This window comes from Megalops cyprinoides, chromosome 3 (genome assembly GCF_013368585.1).
Source record: "Megalops cyprinoides isolate fMegCyp1 chromosome 3, fMegCyp1.pri, whole genome shotgun sequence".
Taxonomy (NCBI): Eukaryota; Metazoa; Chordata; class Actinopteri; order Elopiformes; family Megalopidae; genus Megalops; species Megalops cyprinoides.
The window spans coordinates 19,830,744-19,852,932 of NC_050585.1; the positions used below are offsets into that span (position 1 = coordinate 19,830,744).

Genomic DNA, 22,189 nt, shown 5'->3' on the forward strand with positions numbered 1-22,189 from the left:
AATTTTGTTTGTATGAACCTTTTTTTTTGCACTTTACTAATGTGTGTTGATTTGTTTGTAAATGGGTAAAAAACTGAACAGTCCATCATGCAGTGTTTGTATCTATGGAGGAAGCACTGCTTCCCGTTGTGTCAGGCACAGACGCACCTCATTCTCAACGGCCTTGTCCTGCGGCTCCAGCTTGACCTTCTCCTGGGACCTGACAGTAGCCTCTCGCATCAGCAGGTTCTTCTTGTGCTCGTTCTGGGCAGCAACCTCCTTCTCCAGGCTGCTGATCTGTGGGGACAAGGTGCCAGTATACAATGTAGTAAAAATTACCTAAAAGCCTCCAATCAACTTTGATTCTTCCTTTGAAGGAAACCGTGATATGTGGGACTGCAAAATACTTTAAAAAACACTACGCAAAATTTTATTCTTGTGATGAAGAGATACAATGCCCTACAATGCTCCCACTTCCCGGCCTGCTCATGTCTGCTCTGTGGGTCCACCGCCCTGCACCCCAATGCCCACCTGTGTCCGCACAGCGAGGATCTCCTGCAGCTCTGCCTCACGCTGCTGGGTGAGCTCTTCACCTGCCTGCTCCTTGATCTCCCCTGCAGGTTTTAGCTGCTGTTCACATTCATCCTTCAGTTCCTCCAACAGGAAGTCCATCTCCTGGCAAACTTCAGGGTCTGGCGCCACCTTGCCATTTTTGCTGGAGTCGGCTGTGGGAGGAAGGAGATTAGAGAACTCCATACTGCCTCTGTTCATGTAATGAAGTTCAGTCACAGTCATGTTTTGAATATCTTTACTAGTGACAGTAAATTTTCTTGAGAGTTTACCTAAATCCTGCATCTCCTTGGAGTGTTTCTCCAGCAGGTTTGCCATTGATTCGCAATGCTCCCTCTCCTGCCTCTCTTTTTCGGTTTTGATAAACTGCATGGGAAAGGCAAGGGTGAGATTATCCAGCCAGCAAGAGATGACTCACATTGTTTGTGGTGCTCTGAAACAGCAGTCTCTTACATAAGGCGCATTAGGGCCAACATGTCATTTCAGCTCACCTGGTACTCTGCTCGCAGTGACTCATTTTCTTGAATGAGTTTCTCCGCCATGTCGAAGAATACTTCATCGCGCTTCAGGTCCTTCTGATTCATTTCATCCACAAGTTTCTGCTAAGTTGAAAGATGGTAAAGAGACAGGGAAAATGGAAATGACAATATGTGTAAAACTGACCAAACTGAATTATGCATGAGCCAAGGGCAATGCAAATATAACATATCAAACGGTTGACTTCCCAGTGGGAGTTTTACTATGGCAAGGTAAGATACGCATATCTTCATTACATAGCCTTTGGAGCTACACTGATCAAGAAAACCTCATATGCTGATTTAATGACAATGTTTTTGAGGTGTTCAGTGATCATTCAGGAATCTACCCTGCAGGGTTTCAATCTAGAGAGGAAGCACTGTATCCCAGTATGTCTAGTACTGACACACCTTCTCCTCAATGGTCTGGTCCCTTTCCTCGATCATCAGTGCCAGACCGAGCTTCTCCTTCTCCAGGCAATCAATAGCATTGCTCTGTTTCTGCAGCTCCTCCTGCAGTCTCTGCGCTTCCTTCTCGTGGGCCTCGTTAGCCTTTTGTTGGCGGCTCACCTACAGTAACAAGATGTTCAGATCAAAAGAGATGAATGATTCAAACAGAAAAACAGCACCAGCTTCCTGATTTCGTCGACCTTCAAAGGAAAGGAGGTAAAGTGCAAAGCAGCGGTAGTGAGACAGAACCAGTTTAAACATGAGCACAGATTGTTGTTATGGTATTGTACAAGTAATGATGTGATTAGCTGTTAGCACATGTGCAGCCCAGCGGATATCCTCGATCACATCCATCATAAATGCTACCAACCTGTACATACGTTATCTTCTTAATAGCATGAGTAACTCAGAACACCCCAGACAACCGTGCTCAGTCATGTACAGGTAAGGTGTTTACCTCTTTCCTCAAAGTGTCAATCTCTTCCTTCAGACGTAATCCGGTGCACCTCTCTTCTGAGAGAGCCACCCCATACCGCGTGCGCACGTTGCACATTTCTTTTTCGAGGTCCTCAAAAAGCCTCCTCATCTTCTCCAGCTCGCACTCCAGATGTTGGGACGTGTCTTTACTCTGGTGTAGGGAGGACACGGCAAAAAGAGAATGAGGATAAAAGAAGAAGAAGGTCGGGTCACATTGCATTTGTCAATACTTTCACCCTCTTCAAGTCAAAAGCTGTTCTTGTTCCAAAGCCTTTTGCAGGCTATAAAGTTACTTTTAAATATTTTGTGTTAGTGGGTGTGTTTGAAGCTGAAACAACAAAAGGGTCTACTTATTTTTAGTCAATGCCATAGCATGGCTGACTTCTCGCCATGCCTGCACCTGCCCTGTATGCCTACCCCAATGCGCCCTGATACCCACCTGTGTCAGCTCTTTGGAGTGCTGCTCCATGATGTCAGCCATCGCCTCCCGATGGTCCATCTCCATCCTCCGCTTTTGTGAGTTGAGAATCTGCAGAGGACAAGCAAGATTAACACCTCATCAGACCATTCACTTTGTTTGCGTTCTTCAGAAACAGGTTTCATAGTTTGCTCCATGAGACTTTCTGGAGCCAACCTGTGATTTCAGCTCACCTGGTTCTCCATTTGAAGGGACTCAGTCTCCTTCTTCATCCTCTGCACCTCTTCCTGCAGTCTGTCCCTCTTCTTAACCTGGGCAGCAATCTCCCTCTGCAGGCTGCCGATCTGTAGTAACAAGGTGTTGAGATAAAGGAATAAAGAGAAAGAATGATTCAAACATAAATATAGAATCCTCTTTAATTCTCCATTTAAAGGAATCAATTTCATGGTGAGTGAGACCATATTCATATTCGTTCATGAAAGTAAATGGTAAGACGTCAGGTTAAATAGAATAAATCTATCAAATAAGGCATTTGATGAGTATGATATTATTCCCATATGTAATGACTACAGGGCACTAAATGAAGACCTTGACACAAAACATGAACACGCGCATATTGCGATGCCATGCAAACCCAATTCTTATCAGAAATACCCACCAGAAGGACGGGGACAGGCATCTGGGTGAAAACATCTTTGGTAGGAGCAGGTTCCTCAGGGTTCTCATTTCCCTTTCCGGACCTATCCAGCGGCTTCTTTCTGTCAGTGCCCCCAGCACCAATGGAGGACTTGGGAGCAGCATCTACATTGAAATTAAGAGAAATTACCTTTGCAATCTATCTAACATCCTCTTTATGACCAGGGGCCATGATAAGATTATGGATGTGATGACAATGTCTTTGATGGTGCTTCAAAGTTGCAGATGTTTATGCCATTTAATCTTTAGGCGTATTTGAGAAAACTTTTCACTTTGTAAATCGGTCTGGATAAGAGCCTGTTGCATGACTAAATGTGAATATAAATTAATCTTAAACCCAATAAAAACAAATGCTTTACCTTTAACCAGTTGACAACTGCAGGGTTAGTGTATGTCATCAGTTTTAGGTAGGGTACTTTTACCGCATGCAGTTCAGTATATAGTATACTCAATTACACATCTAAGTATCGCCACAAAAATAAAATTCAGCATAAAAAACTCCAAAGTTACTTACATTTACGAAGTACGAAATGAAGCCAAGTTACATGAATAATCTGAGCTACATTTTTACTTTACTTCACTTTACTTTATACTACCCTAGTACGTTAGTAGTAAATCTCTCATTAGCGGAAAACACACACACACAATGAAAATCAAGTCTGCAAGTTAGTTACAAGCTAGTTAGTGGCTGGTATAAACGATATTTAAAACAGCCATCATTGGTTGCAGCTCGCTGGGAATAGCAAATCTACATCGGGGATTTTACCTTTTAACCTGCTCACAATTGTGAGTTGACCTACCGGGAGATGCTTTTGTCTAATAAGAAATTTTAGAGGAACGTTGTTGCTCCCTGTTGAGCAGGTGTGTAGTTCTTACCTTTTGATGCCGGAATATCATTGCAAATCTCATCGTATGGCTCTTCTTTGTTGCCCTTCAGGCAGCTGAACCACGAGAAGAACTTCCTACCTTTCTTCTTATTTTTCTTATCACCACTCTTGGTTTCTTTTCCTCGGGCCAGTTTCAGGGTGACCTCAGGGTCAACCCCATTCTGGCCCATGGTTGCTGAATGCTGAATTACGTAGTTCTGTAACCTCTCTCGCCCGTAGTTCTCGATAGTCGAATGTCTTGACCATATGGCTGAACCACGCTCCGGGTTAACGTCTCTTATACAGAAATTTCCAACATCACGTAAAACGTCACAAGGCTATGGTTTAATTTAAAACAATCGAATTGTAATAAATTCCTTAAGTTACGTCACAGACACGTTCAGTAACGTTCAAGAAAATCCACTGTTAAAAAGACAAGGTTTTTTTTTTAACCCTTTCGTGCGTACGGTCACACCGGTGTGATTTGCCGTTTAGCCCGTATGCTAAAACCGGTGCGATTAGAACACGAGATTGGAAAAATTCCAGCTTACTTTAGCTTTGAGGAAACAGCGATTTAACGTTAAAAATATAGCGAATGCTAACTGAAAACTATGAGAAGATTAATAACGCTAATGAAAACATAAATCAGCAAGAGTTTCCTCTAGTCATTACAATATTAGTAATTCATTGATTATATTTTTCCTAAACATGAAATATAGGCTAGTTAAATGTGCAGGGGGAGACATAGTGAAAAAGCGGTAATAACAATATAACGATTAGGAATTATTTGTTTAAGACAGGTGTAGCAGAGAACGGGAGAGTTTGCTCTGTAGGTAAATTTTAATCCTCAATTTTACGATACAAATAAAGACTCGCCCCCTGATTTACTGAGGTAGGTGCAAACCAGGTAGATTCAAAAATAATTTTTATGCGCCTAAATTAAAACATGCTTTCACTGGGCGGTATAGTTTCATTAAATAAGTTTAATATGTTTTTCCTTTAAATCAGGCGCAAGGAGCTAATGTAATAATTAGAATAAACCCATCCTTAATTTTTGCGCTCTCTGGCTGACACTCCTTGAAATACATACCCTATTCATCAATTCTACGGGAAATCCCCGCAAAAAAGTAATAAATAGGTTATATTTTTCTCTCTCTGCTCTCTGCATATCCCTTATACAGTATATATATTTTTATATATATTTATATATATATAGTATATAAATTTCTTAAAACATGTTTTATTGTGCATTCCAGATAATATCAATCTGCAGTTTGATTAAGTAAATATAATTCAAAAAATACAGGTAACTTATAAAATTAAACTTCATTGAAGTTTTTTTGTTTGTTTAAAGTTTGTTTTTTGCAAAAGCAGATAAATCCATATTTCATGTTTCAGAGTTAAACAAAGCCATGTAATGGATTCTTTAACATAAAAAAGTAGGTAAAGTGCTCAAAATTGCAACAAAAACAGCCGACTAATGTCCTGTTTTTAAAGAGTGGTGACCAGGGGGGTATTCCAGAAAGCAGATTTAACAAACACTGAGCCTAACCCTGAACTCTGAGTTGATGAACCCTGAGATGGGAAACTCCGAGTTTTCGGTTCCAGAACAGCCGATCTGAGTTAGTTCGATCAACTCTTGAGTATGTTCACTCGCGTGCATGACGACTATTAAAAGCCATCATCAGTGGAGCTCAGATACTACGATTCACCATGGCCACCGGCGAGAAAAAAAGGTTGTCCTACGTCATCCCACTGGAGTTAGAAAGTCTGATACGTGCTTATGGCAAATATGTGCACACTTTCAGAAAAAAAGGAGCACAGCTGCAGCGGCAAAGGAGAGACAATTGGCGCAGGAGAGGATTGCTGCCCGAGTCAATGCGTACGCTTGAATGCAGTAGTCTATTCATTTAACATTTAACCACACTTCCTTTTAATATTACAGGCGAAAAAGTGGTGGAATGTTATTGAAAAAATTTCTGTTGTGCAATCCCATGGGCACAAAGCGCACTTGGCAGCAGCTGAAAATGAAATATAAAAACATAGTTCAAACAGTTAAGACATACTGTATCTAGGGACTATCTATCTATCTATCTATCTGGGACATTACCAGATAGGGTGGAGAGATGGTGGCCTCCCACCTACATACTCTTTCCAGCTGCTTGACTTACAATTTAAGGGGTTCTGTAAAATCTACTAATCATTTCAATTGGAAATTCTCTCCATGAATTGGTATCTGGGATTAAGTACATACATCTATCTATAGTTCATCACTTATCTCCCAATACAACTTATTTTCCCAATATAATACACAGTACTTTGTGCACTGAGGATAGGGTTTATACAGGTATGTTATTGGTTCACCATTATTTTGCCTGACCTGAATTTTGACTGAGGAGAAGGTGTTCCTGCTGACTTATTCCAATTTGTATGATAGTATTTCTGGGTAGAAGAAAATCAGTTGACTGTTGTATCAAATATTTGAAATTATGTATCTTATTGTATATCTTACACAAACCTTGAATAATCTATTTAAGAAATATAGTTTCTGAAGTGTCCAATTTTTGAATCCTGCATCTAGTCTAAGTGGTACAAAGCTGTTGATATAAACAGTAGGTGTTAAGGCTGAGACTCTGGAGGGCAGATCAGATGTTTGTTATACCTCTTTCCAAACTCTGTAACCAGCCCATGGCCATTCACCCAGTGACCCCCCTGTGATCTTTCCCTCACAGAATGGGTTTCAGACAAGAGTTTATGTGTACATTTACCTGGTACCGGCAGTGTCTAACATCCATACTGGCATTGCACAGAGCTGGGCTGCAGCCAATAATGTTCCATATTTTGTAGTTCCAGACCTCCCAGTGGATTTGGTGGATGTAGTCTACTCTCCCCCTAGTCCATTTACTCTGCCAAATAATTCTGGATATGACCTTAACAAGTGAGTTAGACATGGATTTGGACTACAAAAATGTGTCAGTACCTGCTCAGCATGCAATACTAGTGCCACACATGCTACAGGCTGGGATGTAACATTAAGTAGCCAATGGATATTAGCACACCGCTGGGGGATGGGGGGTCCTGGCCAACCTGCCCACCCCTATACCCCAGTTTGTTCTGCTGTTTGTTCTACTTTTAAATTAGAGACGCTGTACCACAATATGATACCGTCACAGAAAAAAAGCAACACGGACCACATTTTGAAATCATGTTTCTTCTCCTTTTAATTCCTTCTCGCTGTTGCTACTTTACAAATAACTCAAATTCTTGGAAATGGAATGGAAGCATTAATAGCAGCATAATGGCGGCCCTACAAAGTGTGTCTAGTTTGACTGGTTAATGTTATTTTTAAGTAAATTGTATCGGTTTCTGAGTTAGCCATATAGCATATCAACAATCATACAATAAGTTTAGCTGGTAAACAAGAAAGGTATAATGTGATTGACAAACTATGTAACTAACTAAACAATGGTACATTAGATTACATTACCCAGATTAAGTAATTTTAAAAAAAGAAACACCAGTACATATTGCCTGAATTGTTCACAAGCAATATTTGACCCCAGCGTTGAGTTATATTAAATAACTAACTGATACATGCTTATTACATCCAACTCAACTCTTTATTGGTTTACATGCCTTTAAATAAGTAAAGGCATGCCACTTTCTGCTAACAGTGAGAGAAAGAACAGACTGGCATGTTTTACTTTGAACCCAAATGAAACTAGAGAAGTTAACAAGGTAGGGAGACTATACTTTCAGAAGGTATTACCATTGATGTTATTTCTTACACAATAAGTGTAATATACAACCACACAAATATAACTTTATTGGAGCCAGTACGCAAGTGCCTTCAAAATCTGGAATGACTTGTGGTCTGTGGAGGCAACTGTGGTCCTGGAGTGTGCAAACCAGAAACATGTCCGTCACTTCCTGATGTGTCTCATCCTCACTTCAATTGCTTGTCTTGCCAGCCCCTAGCTGCCACAATAACGCAGTGTTAGTCCAGCATATATTGTACACACGTACAACAACATCAAAGCATAATGCATAAAATGCATAAGCATGACATAATGGCTGAATTAAGCATTCACAATTCATTGTGCAGGATACATGACACACTTTATCACTTTTTCTTTATATACATTATCTGCAAAACATGTTATGATGTGTTAAAGCGTGTCATGTATCATTCACAACACATTGTGAATGCTTAATGCTTCCATTATGCCACACCTATATAGGATTTATATATATAGCTATATCAGCTGTTTTTGGGAACACCTTGAGGGTCGCCCAAGCCCCCGTCGTTGGCTCTCCCTTTGTTGTGAGTCTGTTGGTGCCTCTTGAGGGCGTCCTTGAGCTTGAAGGTCCAGCCGCACTGGGCGCAGAGGAAGGGCCGATCCTCCGAGTGCAGCTGGCTGTGCTTACTTAGGGTGCGGCTGTGGCGGAACCCCTTCCCACACTCCTTGCAGCGGAACGGCCTCTCCCCCGTGTGGATGTTGCGGTGCTCGCGGAGGCCCCTCTCCTGGGCAAAGGCATGGCCGCAGTCGGGGCACCGGTGGGGGCGCTCCCCCGTATGCGTCCTCTGGTGGCACCGCAGGTTGTAACTGTCCCGGAAGCGCTTGCCGCAGTCCGTGCAGCAGTGCAGCTTCTCGTGCATCCGCAGGTGGTGGGTCAGCTGCTTGCTGGTGGCCAGAACCCGGTCACAGCGGGGGCAGGAGTAACCCTGCTCCCCCTGATGGCCGCACTTGTGTCTGCCCAGGTGGGCAGCCGTGCCGTAACACGTCCCACAATCAGGATATTCACACTTCCTCTTAGCCATGCTCTTCTTGGTCCCCGGATAACTGAGACAGTGGGGTTGTGCCAGAGTCATTTCTATTTCCGAGGCCGTACTGTCTGACTTTAAGGAGGAGGCCACAGGGTCAGTTCCAGTTCCTGTGGTGACAGAGCTGTATTTGGGTGTCAGACAAAGAGGTAAGATGATGGTAGGATCGCCTTCCTCAGATGCTGAAAAGACCTGCATTTTATTAGACCCCATAAAGACTGTCCTCTTCTCCATTTCAGCTGGCTCAGTGGAGAAGGAGACCCCCCCCTCAGCCACACCACCCCCGTCCACAGGCTCCACAACCTTGACACAGCTCTCCCCCTCCACAGAGCCGTCCTCCTCCAGGCAGACCTCCTCGGGCTCCTGAGCCTCCAAACAGAGGTTGTCGGATTGACAAAGTTTGTCTGTATCTGGCTTGTTAAGAAATGGCTTGGTCAGATTTCCACGGGCATCAGTCTGGTAACAGCTGGTTCGCAGTTTAGCCAGTCTGAAAAAAGAATAAAACCAAAGGATAGGTTTACAAACTTGGAAACAAACAAAATTTACCATTTATTTACCATTCATCAAAAAAACCTGACCTACCTTGGTTCCACCTCCCCATTTTGTCTGTGTAAGTCTGTTTGTTCTGCAATCTGGTCGCAAGCAGGAGGAGAGTCCTGCGCAGTAGCTCGGCCCAGATGCAGTTCAGCCATATGGATGGCCTCCTCCATGCTCGCCGGGAACTGCCTGTGCACCAGGCTCCTAGTCTCCTTTGGCAGGAGGGAGACAAAGCGTTGCACGGCCACCCTCTGGACCACCTGATCTGCCGTCCTCCGTTCCGGCTTGAGCCAGAGCTTGGCAGCCGAGTGCAGCCTCTCACCCAGTTCTCGCACCCCCTTGAGTGGGTCATACCTCATGGAGCTGAAGTCAAGTCTGCACTGCTCCTCCACAGCCCAAGCCTGGTCCAGTATCCTTGATTTCAGGGCGTCATAGTCGGGTGAGGTGGGTGACTTTGACATGGAGCAGGTCTCTGTCCGCATCTCCTCACTCAGCAGCCCCACCAGCCTGGCCCCCCACTCTGCCCTGGGTAGCCTACAGCTGGCTGCTGCCTGCTCGAACACTGAGAGGTAGGCCTCGGGGTCCTCCTCCTCCAGCTTCATCCTGGGCATCCGCAGCTCCTTCTCCATGGAGCGGCACAGGTGGAGCTTCCCACACCCCTCAGCCTCCAGCAGCTTGGCCAGGACCTCTGCCTGGATCTCCCCCTGCCGTGTCAGGGCCTGCAATTGCTGCCTGTGCAAGTCTAGCAGGGATGCCAGAAACTGGATGACATCCATGACCACTCTGTCCCGTTTCAAAGGAGAGTTTTAGGGCCACTTTGGTGAAGAGCCCCCCAAGGAATCACTTACGAAGTGGTCATCTGACAGGGCCGTGTGGAACAGTCCTGACAGCAATTTCTAACCAACGTGTGTCACAAAGTGCTGCCGATCTGGACCTTGCTACTTACTGTACATCTTTTTTTAAAGAAGTAGGTACTGCTCTGCATGCAGACCAAAACGCAGCTTCATCAAGGAGAGCAGATTTTATCTGTAGTGTATGCTGAGAAAGGAAAGAAGAAATTAATGTGAAAGAAAATCTATTCAAGTAGTTCAAGTAGCTATATCATAAACCTCATAAATACATTTATACGCAAGCCTTGCCATTAAGATTTATGATTCTCGGTTTTAAATATCTGCATGAGGCAGCACAAAGTAACTCCCTGCAATTGCTTATTTCTGAAGGGTGAAAAATCACCATATTTGTAACTTTTTTTTGCCTTTTTCATACATTAAGACACCGCTTCCCAGCAACTGGCACAATTGGTACAATTAGGGTAGTTCTTGAAAAATATCCATTAGTCTGACGTATGGGAAATTCAGACATCCTGGAGAAGATAAACTAGACCTACAAAAGACCTTTTGGCCAACCTCTTAGAAGTAATTATCTCACCAATTTGTTATTTCTTTAGGCTACTAACAGAGAAACGAAGGTAATGGCTAGCTGGCTTTATTGTTCTCAGAATAATCTACATGAATTATACTGAATAACCCATACACATCAAATTACCCATGATGACTTGTATGTCAGTGCAGGTAGTTTACTCATAGCTGACTATAACGAAAAGATGTTTCTGTAGCTTGAATAAGGTTTAGGCTATCCAAACAGAACAAGCAATGGTGAGAAGTATTATTAGGGATACTGCATGATTTGCAATCATGTAACAGACAAGAAAATTTCAGTGTGTTTAAATGAGTTCAGTGTTTGTATGGACTCAAAGACATTGTGGTTGTTTCTGCAGGGAATCCTATAAAGGACCCAGCACTTGGGCAGGTCAGGTATGGCAGCTTGGTGCCTGCCACCCCATGTTGGCTGGATAGCATAGCTGCAATCTCAAAATACGAAACTAGTATACATACGTTTGCTAGTTAGATAAAGATTTCTATATATTGACTAGCTGAAGAAGAAAGTGAGAAACAATATATTGTAAGATTCCAGCAGTCTTAACATGCTGCGCATGCAGCATACATATTTAGCATCGGTTAAACAGGTTTTGCCTAAATGGATCTGATGTGACACTAGATAACCACAGCACTAGTGCTGATACAGCCTAAACACCTGCTTCACGTAATCAGAGATAGCTAGGTAGCTGGATTGACATTTCATTTGAAAACATTTCAGCAAATCACACAATATCACAGTAATTTACGACAAGCACATACATATAATACATCATGGAATAAGCGCACATTTATTACCGTTATGATGTCCAAAAAGCAGTAACGTTACCCAGGTAATTTCTTCCTGTGGCCACGCGTAGTGGGAATTTCAGAATAAAAGTATGACCTATGCCATTGAAGATTAGGTTAGTAGCCAGCAACCACCAACACAAACCAACATACACGAGCAAAATCATTTCTTTTAACAAAAAGCCGCATGCGCGCTAAATAGATAACGTAATGTAAGTTAGAAGATACTCTTAACTGTGGTTTTACGCTTTTGCGTTAGTTTGGCCGTTACCCCTGACCCCGTGAAAGGACAGGAAGCTGTTTTTAACATGTGAAGCCCACCCACTGCATAACAAAATTCTTCCGAAATGTGAGAAATAAAAGTCCTCAGCTACAAGAACGACAAGGTCTGTAAGTTAACGTTATGAGAAAATGTGAATGCTTAGCTTGCTACCTAGTTGTGTGCATTTAAACAATGTTTTCTTGTCTTTCTGACAAGGATGCATTAATGTTCCCGCAGAAGTGGAAAAAGCTAAAGCTAACGCCACATTAGAAACTGACAGTAGCCGGCTGGCTACGGTTGACACAATAGCTAAGCAGCTAGCCTTACCGTTCAAGCCATTTATTTTATTCTGTGCCTGTTAGCCTGCGCTGGTGAGGTAATTGTGTGCTGTGGAGTCAGCCACTTTATAAATTAGCGGTTAATAAGAAGATTTTTTTACTAGACCGGTTACATATTCTGTAAAAAAAAAATCTACCACTAACTAGCTTTCATTGTATAGAGATTGCGAAAATATAGACTAACTGACTGACTAGCTTTTATTACAAAACTAAAGAGTTTCTAACCCAAGTAACGTTTTTTTGCGGATTTAACTCGATCTGAGAGCCAGAATGTGTCATGTCGTTTTGTGCTATTAACTTAAGCAACGAATTCAGACAGGATCTTTACGTTATCTCTAACGTTAATCACGTAAACATACCTCTTTGATACGTTTCCTCGGTTTTTACTGTAATCAAAGTAGCTATAATTAATCGTTATACCCCGTAGCCTCCGCAGTGAATATAATGTTCATCAAGACGTATATGAGCAACTGAATTTGACACACTAATGAAAACTTCTTTAGGTCTGATATAATGTATGGTATCATTGCATTGTTGTGAAAGCACTGAATACGTAAATGTCCATAAGAGTTACTGCACAGGATATGGTTGAGTCACTTTCGCACAAATTAGCTATGACAGTGCTAGTCACACATGCAAGACTCCTGGGATATGAAAAAAGAAACGCGTCAAAACAGCACACAGAGGATAACATATTCAGTACCCTAAAGGTAAACAGTTTTGACAGACGTCACCATAATATGCAATTTGTGATTTGCGCCCCACAATGAAATAATTAACAAAATGCAATGAATATTAGTTGTAGAATGTGAATTAGATATGTTAAATGAGGACCTACATGAAAACTGGAGGACATCATGCGCGACTGTTTTTTTTTTTTTTTTTTCCACCATAACTTCACTGTAGTACGACCCATCAGACCGAGCCAAGTCCGCAACAACTACAGGGGACCAGACAACAAATGACACCATGGAGGCCAGCGAGGAAAAGGACCTGAGCCAGTTTGTTACCACCATGCTTGGACTGCAGAGACACTTACTGGAGACCCTAACTGCCCAAGGCCAGCAGCAGTCCGCTGCCTTCTCCAGCCTCCTGACGGAGCTGTCTGCCAAGATCGATGGGGCCTTGGTCTCCACTAGACTCTTTCTGCCCAGCCTGACAGACGAGGACGATACTGTCACGTACTTGTCGCTTTTCGAACGCGCCGCCCTGACCGCCCACCTGCCCAAAAGGCAGTGGGCGTCCGCCCTGGCCTCGCAGCTGACTGGTGAGGCTGAGGTGGCGTTCCGTGCTGTGCAAACAGGGGGCGATGTTGAGTACCAGGTTCTAAAAGCAGCAGTGCTGGACCGGGGCCCTCTGGCGGAGGAGAGCTCCCGGACCAGGTTCCGCTCGCTGAGCTGCAGTACAGGCCTAGGTCCACGCGCTCTGGCCCGGGAGCTAGAAAAGGCAGCCAGCGGCTGGTTGAAACCGCACAAGAGGTCAGGGGCCGAGATCCTGCAGTGTGTGGTGGTGGAGCAGTTCACTGCCATGCTGCCGGACCACACCGCCGAATGGGTCAGAGCGGGCAGGCCCGCCGACCTGGACGAAGCTGTGAAGCTTGCAGAGAGTCACATCTCCCTGACCGGTGTAACCATGGACTTCGGCTCCCAGAGCGAGAGTCCAGTGGAGGGAAGTGAAGTCTCCTTAGGCAGGAGGACCTGTTCTGCAGGGCCCAACGGTGTCACCTCAGAGATGGGACAGACCCCTTCACAGAGGTGCAGTCCAAACATTTCAAAGCGGTATGTAGTCAGAAGTCACCCATCATATTGACTCATATTGACTCATAGATGGTTATAGTCTTATCTACCCCTAATATTATAGACATACTCCTAAGGGAATGTGTAATGGTGAGAACCCAGTTGTCAGAACTAAGTTACCTGACCCTAATACTGTTATTGCAGAAGTCCTGAAAGACAGTGATGTAGGTCTAACATTCAGAAGATATTATTAATATTAGTATGGTCACAGAAATTTTAAGGAATGCTTTGTCATATCTAATGTCAACAACATTGGTCAACATTGGTTATTGGTCTGACACTGTTGTTTGTTTAAATTGAATGGATACACTTCTGTTCTTTTGTGCTAGAAATCTCTTTGGATAAGAGCATCTGCTAAATGAATGCAATGTAATGTAATTTGTACTTTGTGATTGTACTGAGAGTGTCCTGACATGCTAGAGCACCAGGTTACCTCAAAATGAGTTGGGTTGGGGCAAACAAATCATGAGAGATTTGAAATCATGGTATTTGCCATCATCTCAGGACTGGGTAACACTCAAGTCATACAGAAAGAGACACTCACTGGAAACAGCTAATTCTTGTTGGGAGGTTATTTCAGAGGATGTTTAGTTTTCATTGTCTGTTGGCAGTCTCTTTTGTCTCATGAAACCTTGCACTAGGTAGGATTTGTTAAAAATTTCATGCCTGCTAAAAAACGACTTTCAGTTTGTGAGCACTTGAAAGAACTATTATCGTCACCTTTAGGCTCGTTAAAATGTTACTGTGTGTGTTAGCGCTGAGGCTAGAGGAAGATAGATAACAAATTTCATCTGCCAACCTCATAATAGTTATGAAAAGAAAAAAACATTGAACTGCCACAAATTTTTCATTTGTAATTGATCTTCAGTAGATATTTTGACTTGAGTTGATCTCTATGTTTACTATGTCATGATGAAAGTTTCTGTTTGTGCCTGAAACAGCAAAGATGTCACAGTGATGGCTTCAGAAAGGGCTAAAAGCAGACATCAGATCGAGAGAAGTGGCCTCACTAAAGCACAGACATCGAACTCATTGAAGTACAACCAAGCAGACTCCGGATTTAACATGGAATCACATCCGGATGATCCTGTATGTAAAACAGAAAGAACTGTGGAGATGAAGACTGAAGAGTTAGACTCCTGCGACCCTCCAATGCATGCTTCCTCTCCTGCTACAGCGGATGACCAGCAGGAAGGCACACTGTTCACCACAGCACGCTCCTGCCATGGCCAATCCCCTTCGTCCTCTCTGGGGGAAGAGGAGCCACAGGGCGGGCTGGGCAGTAGAGATGCAGGGCTGGAGATGGTAGAAACGGGAGATGGTGTGCTCCTGTGGCCCAAGACTGAGCCCAGCTGCAATACCACTCCCGACCACATGTGGCAGCAGCCGCAGGACTCCTCAGGTGGGCGGCGCTACATATGTGGAGAATGCGGGCGCACCTTCAGCCGCTCCACCAACCTGCGCCGGCACCAGCGCATCCACAGCGGCGAAAAGCCCTACATCTGCCAGGTCTGCGGCCACACCTTCCGCACTAGCACCGCCCTCAAGAGGCACCGCAGCGTGCACATGGGCGCCAAGCTCTACAAGTGCCCCGACTGCAGCAAGAGCTTCACCTACGCCGAGCGCATGGTGCACCACCGCACCGCCCACGCCGCCCTGCGGCCCCACCACTGCCCCGTCTGCCGGAAGAGCTTCCGCCTCAAGAAGCAGCTGAGGAAGCATGAGAGGACCCACCAGGAGAATGGGGCAGAATCACCAGGCAAACGGGCTGGAGTCACTTTTAGGATGGGGCCGAGTCACCAGGAGAACAGGGCAGAGTTATTGGGAGAAAGCAAAATATTTAACCTGGCCCCTTTTTCTGCATACCAAGCTCTATGACCAGAAACCTTGAAACTATGATGGACAAAACGTCTTGTTTATAATATAAGTCTAATCATATTTTATGACATGTATGCCTGTGTTGTGTACATTTTTGTGTGCATGTCTTTTGTGCATAAATATGGTAGTCTGTTGCTGTTTCATGAAATAATATGACGAATGCAAAGGTTGTATATGTAAAGCAAATTAAAGTCATGCAACAGTGGCCATACAGTTGATAAGTATTTACTGAGATTTGGTAATTCATTTTTCACAACCATTTGAAGACAGGGTGAAACATGGCATTTTGTTACATTATACCTACATATGCAGTCAAACAAACCTTTCCAACCATGAACATAACAACCATAATGCAGTGTTAGCCATTGGTGTTTTCAGGACTAGATTCAACAGAAAAGGAGAAAAGCCTCTATCAGAAAAAGATTTGTAGAACATGTGTGTTCTGGAGTTCGATTGGTTCTGCTTCAGTACTACTCTTAAACAGTTGTAGCTTAGGGTCTCATGTGCACACAGTGATATTATTTCTCTTTCTCTTCTCTTCCATGTGTAGGTGCGGTTTATTCAGCTTTGGTGAGATGTGAGGATTACTGTAGGGATTTTGAGAAGGTTAATGTCAAGCCCACATGTGTATTGTAAGAGCACTCTGATATCTGCATACATATTTACAGTAATCCATGCGACATTTCACTGCAGCATGTAAAATGTCTACTTTAAGTCTTGCTTGGGGTGACAGAAGCGAATGAGCTTGTATCGTCTTACCTCAGTTTTGAAGTGGTGTACATTGCTGTGGAAAAAATCTCTGGCATTTTGTTTTTTTTTTTGTACTCCACAGCATCACAAAATTAAACCTTTCTACACATTTTAGCCTAGTCCTGTTCCCCCTTTTTTACCATACAGCAGCTCTTCTTTAAGCCCTGATTTTAAGTGTGACCTTCAAGCCACATTCAGGCCTTCTGCCACTTCTGTCAATTCAGTGTTTGTTTGATTTCTCTTCCTTAAAGGCCTTGTTATCTAACATTGTTCAACCTGCCCCGCATTTTGTATCTTCCAGTCCAGTCCTGGATTTGTCAGTCACAGCCATGTTCATTACTGACTATGTTACTTGCTGATCATGTGTCAGATGCTACACCTGAGTGATGTGAGCTATCCCAGTCTTTGTAACACAAATACTGTAACACAATATTAGTGTTTTTCTTCTTCATATAAAAAGACATACAGATTTGATATATACTGTAGATATAGATATAGATCTTGAATGTGTCAAACAGGCTGCTCTGTCCTGCTCAAGCCCAACTGTAGAACTGTTGGTATCAGAACTTTATCATGCATAGTGGCTGAAGTTAAGTAGGGTGGGGCTGAGTACATGGACAAGAGCCTTCATTCAAAAACCAGGTTGCTGCTGAAAATATTGCTGTGAGCCCAGTAGAGGGCAGTCTTCCCCCTGAGTCATGCAGAAATATGAATGCCCTGCTTCAGTCATGGGACCAATGATGAATATTTGACACATTAAATAAATTATTAATAGAGCATTTTCAATGTGTTTTTATGAGGATGGGTTATGATTTAATCTAAGTAATAGTAAATGTAATTGCTCCCAACAGGCCCTGTTATTTTGGCTCACAAGACCAAATTTATTCAGCACTGCCACTCTGCTGTTTGAGGACATGATCATTTTGTGTGCATGTATTGGGACCAAATGGGTGGCATTTTAATAAGTGACATACCATGGGCAGTTTAAGAACCATTTTTTTCTAAAAACATGAAACATTAAATGAATCATTAATGATCTATCATTCTTGCTTGCTATGGCATGCATACACGCTTTAAATCCAAATTAAGTTTTAAAACTAAACATTTTCACTAAATAGTACTGATCATGCTGAAAAGCAGAAAACATGAGAATGCGGCCACATTCAATTTCCCTGAATTCATGTTGTTCACATAAATAGCCAGTAGATGTCTCTGTTGGCTAAATGCTAGTATCCAGTGACTTCCCCTGCCAGAAGTAGCTGTGTACACCCAGAAGATGGCAACACTGCTCAGACATGTGAGTCTGTGTGTGCTGTGTGCACCGCTTGTGAATTTCAAAGCATTGATTAATCATTTATTCTCAGAAAAAAAAGCTATTTTGAATACTGCATTGCTTCTCCAAAGCACTAACAGAAACACCTATGAACTGTTAAAGGAGTTGTCCTGAGGACAGATGTTTTTGTGAGTCCTCTTTCTATGTGAGAACTGTTTTTTTTTTTTGAATGAATAGCGTATTGTGCTAATCATTCTCTGGAGAAAAGTCAGACTGACAAAGCTGTGGCACAGTTCTCTACACTCTCAAATTGTTGCCGATTTTCAGATTGTCCCCAATTCCTATTCTGTATTTGAGGGGACTGAATAATCTACCAAGCTGTTAGATCTCATCAGCTCACATCTCTCACTGTCTGAATGAAGATTTATGGCCCATCAAAGGTGATGGAGTACCATATAAGGGCTGCCTGGTTGAGAGACACTTGGTTAAACCCAGAATCCTGTGCTTTTCAAGTTGTTTCAGAACTGGAATTAAGGGCCAGGCTCACGTCCACGATTCCAGCATCTTATTCCTCTGTCTCTCTTGCTGCAGAGTACCATGTTGTGTTGTGCCCACTGTGCCATTGTCAAAGCGTGCTTTTTTGGGATGCATTCATATATTTCATCCATTTAGATATTTATATATGATTCTAACACCCCCCCCCCCCCCCCCAAAAAAAAAAAAAAAAAAATCAAAAAATAGAAATCCATTACTGTAATCCATCACAGAGACATCCTCAGGCAGGCAGACAAACAGCTCTTGTCACCATGGCAACCCTCTTCGGCCTAGCCGTGCTGCTCTAAACTCTGATTGGCTGGCCGCTGTGCTGTCTGTATCTGTCTGGGACATGTGGTAAATGACTGGGAGTCTCTGATCATCCATCTCTAGACCAAACCTCTACACCCACCCCCCTAAAAAAACACTCACCCCCACAGTATAAGACAGAAGAAGTAGCTGGGGTCAGGATATTAAACCTTAGATAAGGATAGTCTATGGGGACTTGGACCAGGGCACCCCAGGTGGAGCCTTTGGGAGTCAGCTGGCTGTCCTGTATTCAGCCATATAAGTAATGGTCTTCAATAAATGAGTGCAATTTTACCGATGTGTGTGTTTATACAGCAAAACTGACCAGCAGCTTCCTCTCAATTTGCAGTGGAATGCTATTAAAGGTCCTTTATTTTGACTCTCATATTATGAGTTCTTTTATGAAGCACATTTTACTCAACTTGAGTTCTTTCTGTATTTGTTAATCATTTTTATTATGGACAAATACTGTGGATAGTGTTCTTTGTCTCTGGTAAATTGGCTAGTTTCAGTGGAGTAGCTCAAGGCTGGAAAATAGCTCAAATGCAGCCTTACAGGAGGTTTTCTATGGCAGCTATGGTGCCCTTAAACAGTGCCCTGTACACTTTTTGTGGGATTGAGTTGGTCTGGTACCTGTAGGCCTAGGTATTGCTGTTCCTGTGACACAGTGTCTTGTTAGCAGCCCCCATAGGCTGCTACTGTACTGCATCTCCCCATCAGTCTGGCCCGGAGGTCCAGAGACAGGCAAGCTGGCCCGTTCCAGACCATCCAGTGCAGGAAGCCGGAACCAACGGGGACCTTGGCGAGGAAGTCGCCGCAGGCCCTGGCAGCGCTGGTTTCCTGTCGACACCTGCTCGCGCGCCGGGGATGTGCTGGCAGCACGGCAAACTCGAGTCTCTGCCCGCCGGCCGCTGCCACCTCGTGCCCAGACTCGCTGCAATTGGCAGCACTGCCCTCTAGAAGAGCTCTGACTCGACCCCAAGAGCCCCCACGAAAAGAATACATGGGGATATGATATGAGGCTGGATTACACACATACAACCACACACACACACACACACACACAGACAAACACACTTTGACATTGCATGGGTTTATGGCTTATGTGTAAATTTCATTGTGTGATTTTTCTCTCTCCTCCTTGTGGTGTTAGCAGAGAATAGTTTGAGTTGACTGATGCAGGGTTTGAAGGTGAGCCAGGATCAGGTAAAACTGTCCTACTTGAGTGTGTTCCAGGCCAGACGCAGCCAGAGAGGACGGCTGCCCACACACACAGCAGGAGGTTCAGGAGAAACTACTCTTATTCAGCCTTTCCAAATGAAAGGAGTGTAAAGAATGAAACAGAACAAAGCTGGCTTCAAAGCACAGCTTTGTCTCAAAAAAACTAAATTTGATTTGTACATAATGATGATAGTGATAGGTATTTCCTTGCAGTTATTATTTCAAAGCGCTCCCTAAAAGAGGGTAGAAAAATCAAATCAAGATAAAAAGAGATCTCTTGGAGATAAATCCTCTTAACTTTGTAAAACAGACATGAGGATGTTCATGCATGCACATGCATGCGGTAACACACTGAAAAAGAAAAGAAAAGCTAAAAGCTAGATGGCAGCACAATGGTCTGAAGGAACGACAGCCATGCTTTACTGAAACCATTAGGAATACTCCTTCAGGACCCCACCCCTTCACCCCCCAGTCCTAAAGAGGAAGTGAGAGTCTGGTGGTCCTGTAGCAGAAGAACTGACTAGCGAAAGAGGAATTGTATTGTGCAGTATTGATGCTATATTTTACCCCCCCACCAAGGCATGCTGGAGTGGCACCTGGGCTACTCTGCTCATCACAGAGAACTGGGAATGAAGGTCATACTGTGTAACCTTGGTAACATTATTACACACACACATAGTGTAGTAATATGTTCACACTGCAGCAGCTGTGTGAGAGGGCTGTGCGTTAGGTGGTACTCACGTTCCCCCACTCAGAAAGCTGTGCTGCGCACAATTAGTCCCACCCACTCCCATCACCCCTCAGCTGTGCAGCAGCTGAGAAATATTTTTAGCCTAAATGTCAATAATTTACTCAATGCATGGATGCAATTTGCTGTTTAAACGTGCGCAGTAAGGACACTGTATATGAAAAAGGTCGTCAAAGGGAAAGGAGCATGGTGTATGCTGGATATCTCAGCTGAAGCTCTGGAGTTTCTCCAGATAACAGGCGAATCCCTCTAGGATGAAGTCCAGGTTTGGCGATCCTGGGATGTCTGAAGCAGGAAGGTGGATGTTAGATAAGATGTCCACTGGAGTCTCCCAGTTGTACCATCCATTAGTATAAATTTTATGAACCGTGTATGCCTCTCTCCTCCCTGCCTGTGCTGAGGAGGAGAAACAATGCGGGGGCCAAATATCTGGTCATAATATAAAATATCTGTGTGTTTACCCTCCACATCTTGGAATGCCATAGGTATTCTAAAATGCCCCAGATACCAGGCACTGCACAGTTCATCATTTATTCTTTCTTCTCCCATCACTTCTCTCCAAAGAAGAATGATGTGCACAGGACTTGGGATCAATGTGTCAGCCACACTGAGCATCTTCATACTCAGACTCCAGATAAAACAGGGAGGTTGGTAAGGGTGTTTGCACAGAACATGTTCAAAAGGTTGAAGACAGTCTTTCCAGACAAATAAAGGAGTGGTGGTACTTTGAGTTTATTCCAGTTCAAGCACACAGGCACACAGCCATGCTGTCCAATACTCTTCTTATGTATTTTTTACTTTTATTCAGGTGATCTTAAATTAATCTTTTAGGACTCAAAGCAGTCTGGCAGACAGTTATGAACTCTTTATATGACAAAATCAATGTTCCTTCAAAAAGCCTTGCTGAATAATTGTACACCTTGCATCTGATTATTGGTGGCAAAGCACAACAAATCAAGTTTTTTCATTTTTAAAAAGATCAAATAAATAGGAATATGTTTCTAAAATTCAAATTTTAGCACACAGACCATGTTTCAGATTGCTCTGAGTGAGTCACAAAGAGGTTATTGCAAATCAAGTGTGCTTTTTGTTCTTCTTTTCATCCGAACGTATAAAAAAAAACAAACACGTTTTACCATGCAGAGCAAACAATCAAACCAGAAGACAAACATTACATCTGCTGAATTTAAAACAGTTAGAAAAAATCTGCACACACACACGCATGCTCAAATGCACACATACACACACGCACGCACACGCAAGCATGACTTCACACACACACTCTCAAATGCACACACACACACACACACACACACACGTATATACACAGACATACACGCACAACCATGCAGGCATGTATGCATGCACACATACACGCACACGCACGTGTGCACATACACGTGTGCACATACACATGTGCACTTACACGTGTGCACACACACGCACACACACAGCAGAGCACATTGTGCTCCATCAGTGTCACAGCAATGAAGATACTGGCTTTTTTAAACATTGTGGCTTA

At 43.4% G+C, this 22,189-nt stretch overlaps 2 protein-coding genes across 2 annotated transcripts; one reads left to right on the forward strand and one right to left on the reverse strand.

The window, feature by feature from the left end:
* Positions 1–8,232: 8,232 nt before the first annotated feature.
* Positions 8,233–11,636, reverse strand: LOC118774393 (zinc finger protein 397-like). Its single transcript, XM_036523740.1, has 3 exons — positions 11,568–11,636; positions 9,379–10,371; positions 8,233–9,283 (listed from the first exon to the last, which is right to left on the reverse strand). Exons 2-3 carry the CDS (start codon positions 10,107–10,109, stop codon positions 8,233–8,235), a joined length of 1,782 nt encoding a protein of 593 aa, XP_036379633.1. The 5' UTR covers positions 10,110–10,371; positions 11,568–11,636.
* Positions 11,637–11,890: 254 nt separating this feature from the next.
* Positions 11,891–19,658, forward strand: LOC118774394 (zinc finger and SCAN domain-containing protein 22-like). Its single transcript, XM_036523741.1, has 5 exons — positions 11,891–11,948; positions 13,065–13,936; positions 14,896–15,713; positions 16,383–16,402; positions 19,419–19,658. The coding sequence occupies exons 2-5, from the start codon at positions 13,128–13,130 to the stop codon at positions 19,656–19,658; spliced, it is 1,887 nt and encodes a 628-aa protein (XP_036379634.1). The 5' UTR covers positions 11,891–11,948; positions 13,065–13,127.
* Positions 19,659–22,189: the final 2,531 nt, after the last annotated feature.

What these genes read in the sequence shown, in the direction of transcription:
- LOC118774393 (XM_036523740.1), bottom strand. Translation starts at nt 10,109, where the DNA reads ATGGATGTCATCCAGTTTCTGGCATCCCTGCTAGACTTGCACAGGCAG. An exon ending in AATGGGGAGGTGGAACCAAG is followed by an intron (nt 9,284 to 9,378) that starts GTAGGTCAGGTT and finishes TTCTTTTTTCAG; the next exon opens with ACTGGCTAAACTGCGAACCA.
- LOC118774394 (XM_036523741.1), top strand. Translation starts at nt 13,128, where the DNA reads ATGGAGGCCAGCGAGGAAAAGGACCTGAGCCAGTTTGTTACCACCATG. An exon ending in AGTCCAAACATTTCAAAGCG is followed by an intron (nt 13,937 to 14,895) that starts GTATGTAGTCAG and finishes TGCCTGAAACAG; the next exon opens with CAAAGATGTCACAGTGATGG. An exon ending in GTGCGGTTTATTCAGCTTTG is followed by an intron (nt 16,403 to 19,418) that starts GTGAGATGTGAG and finishes TCTCCCCATCAG; the next exon opens with TCTGGCCCGGAGGTCCAGAG.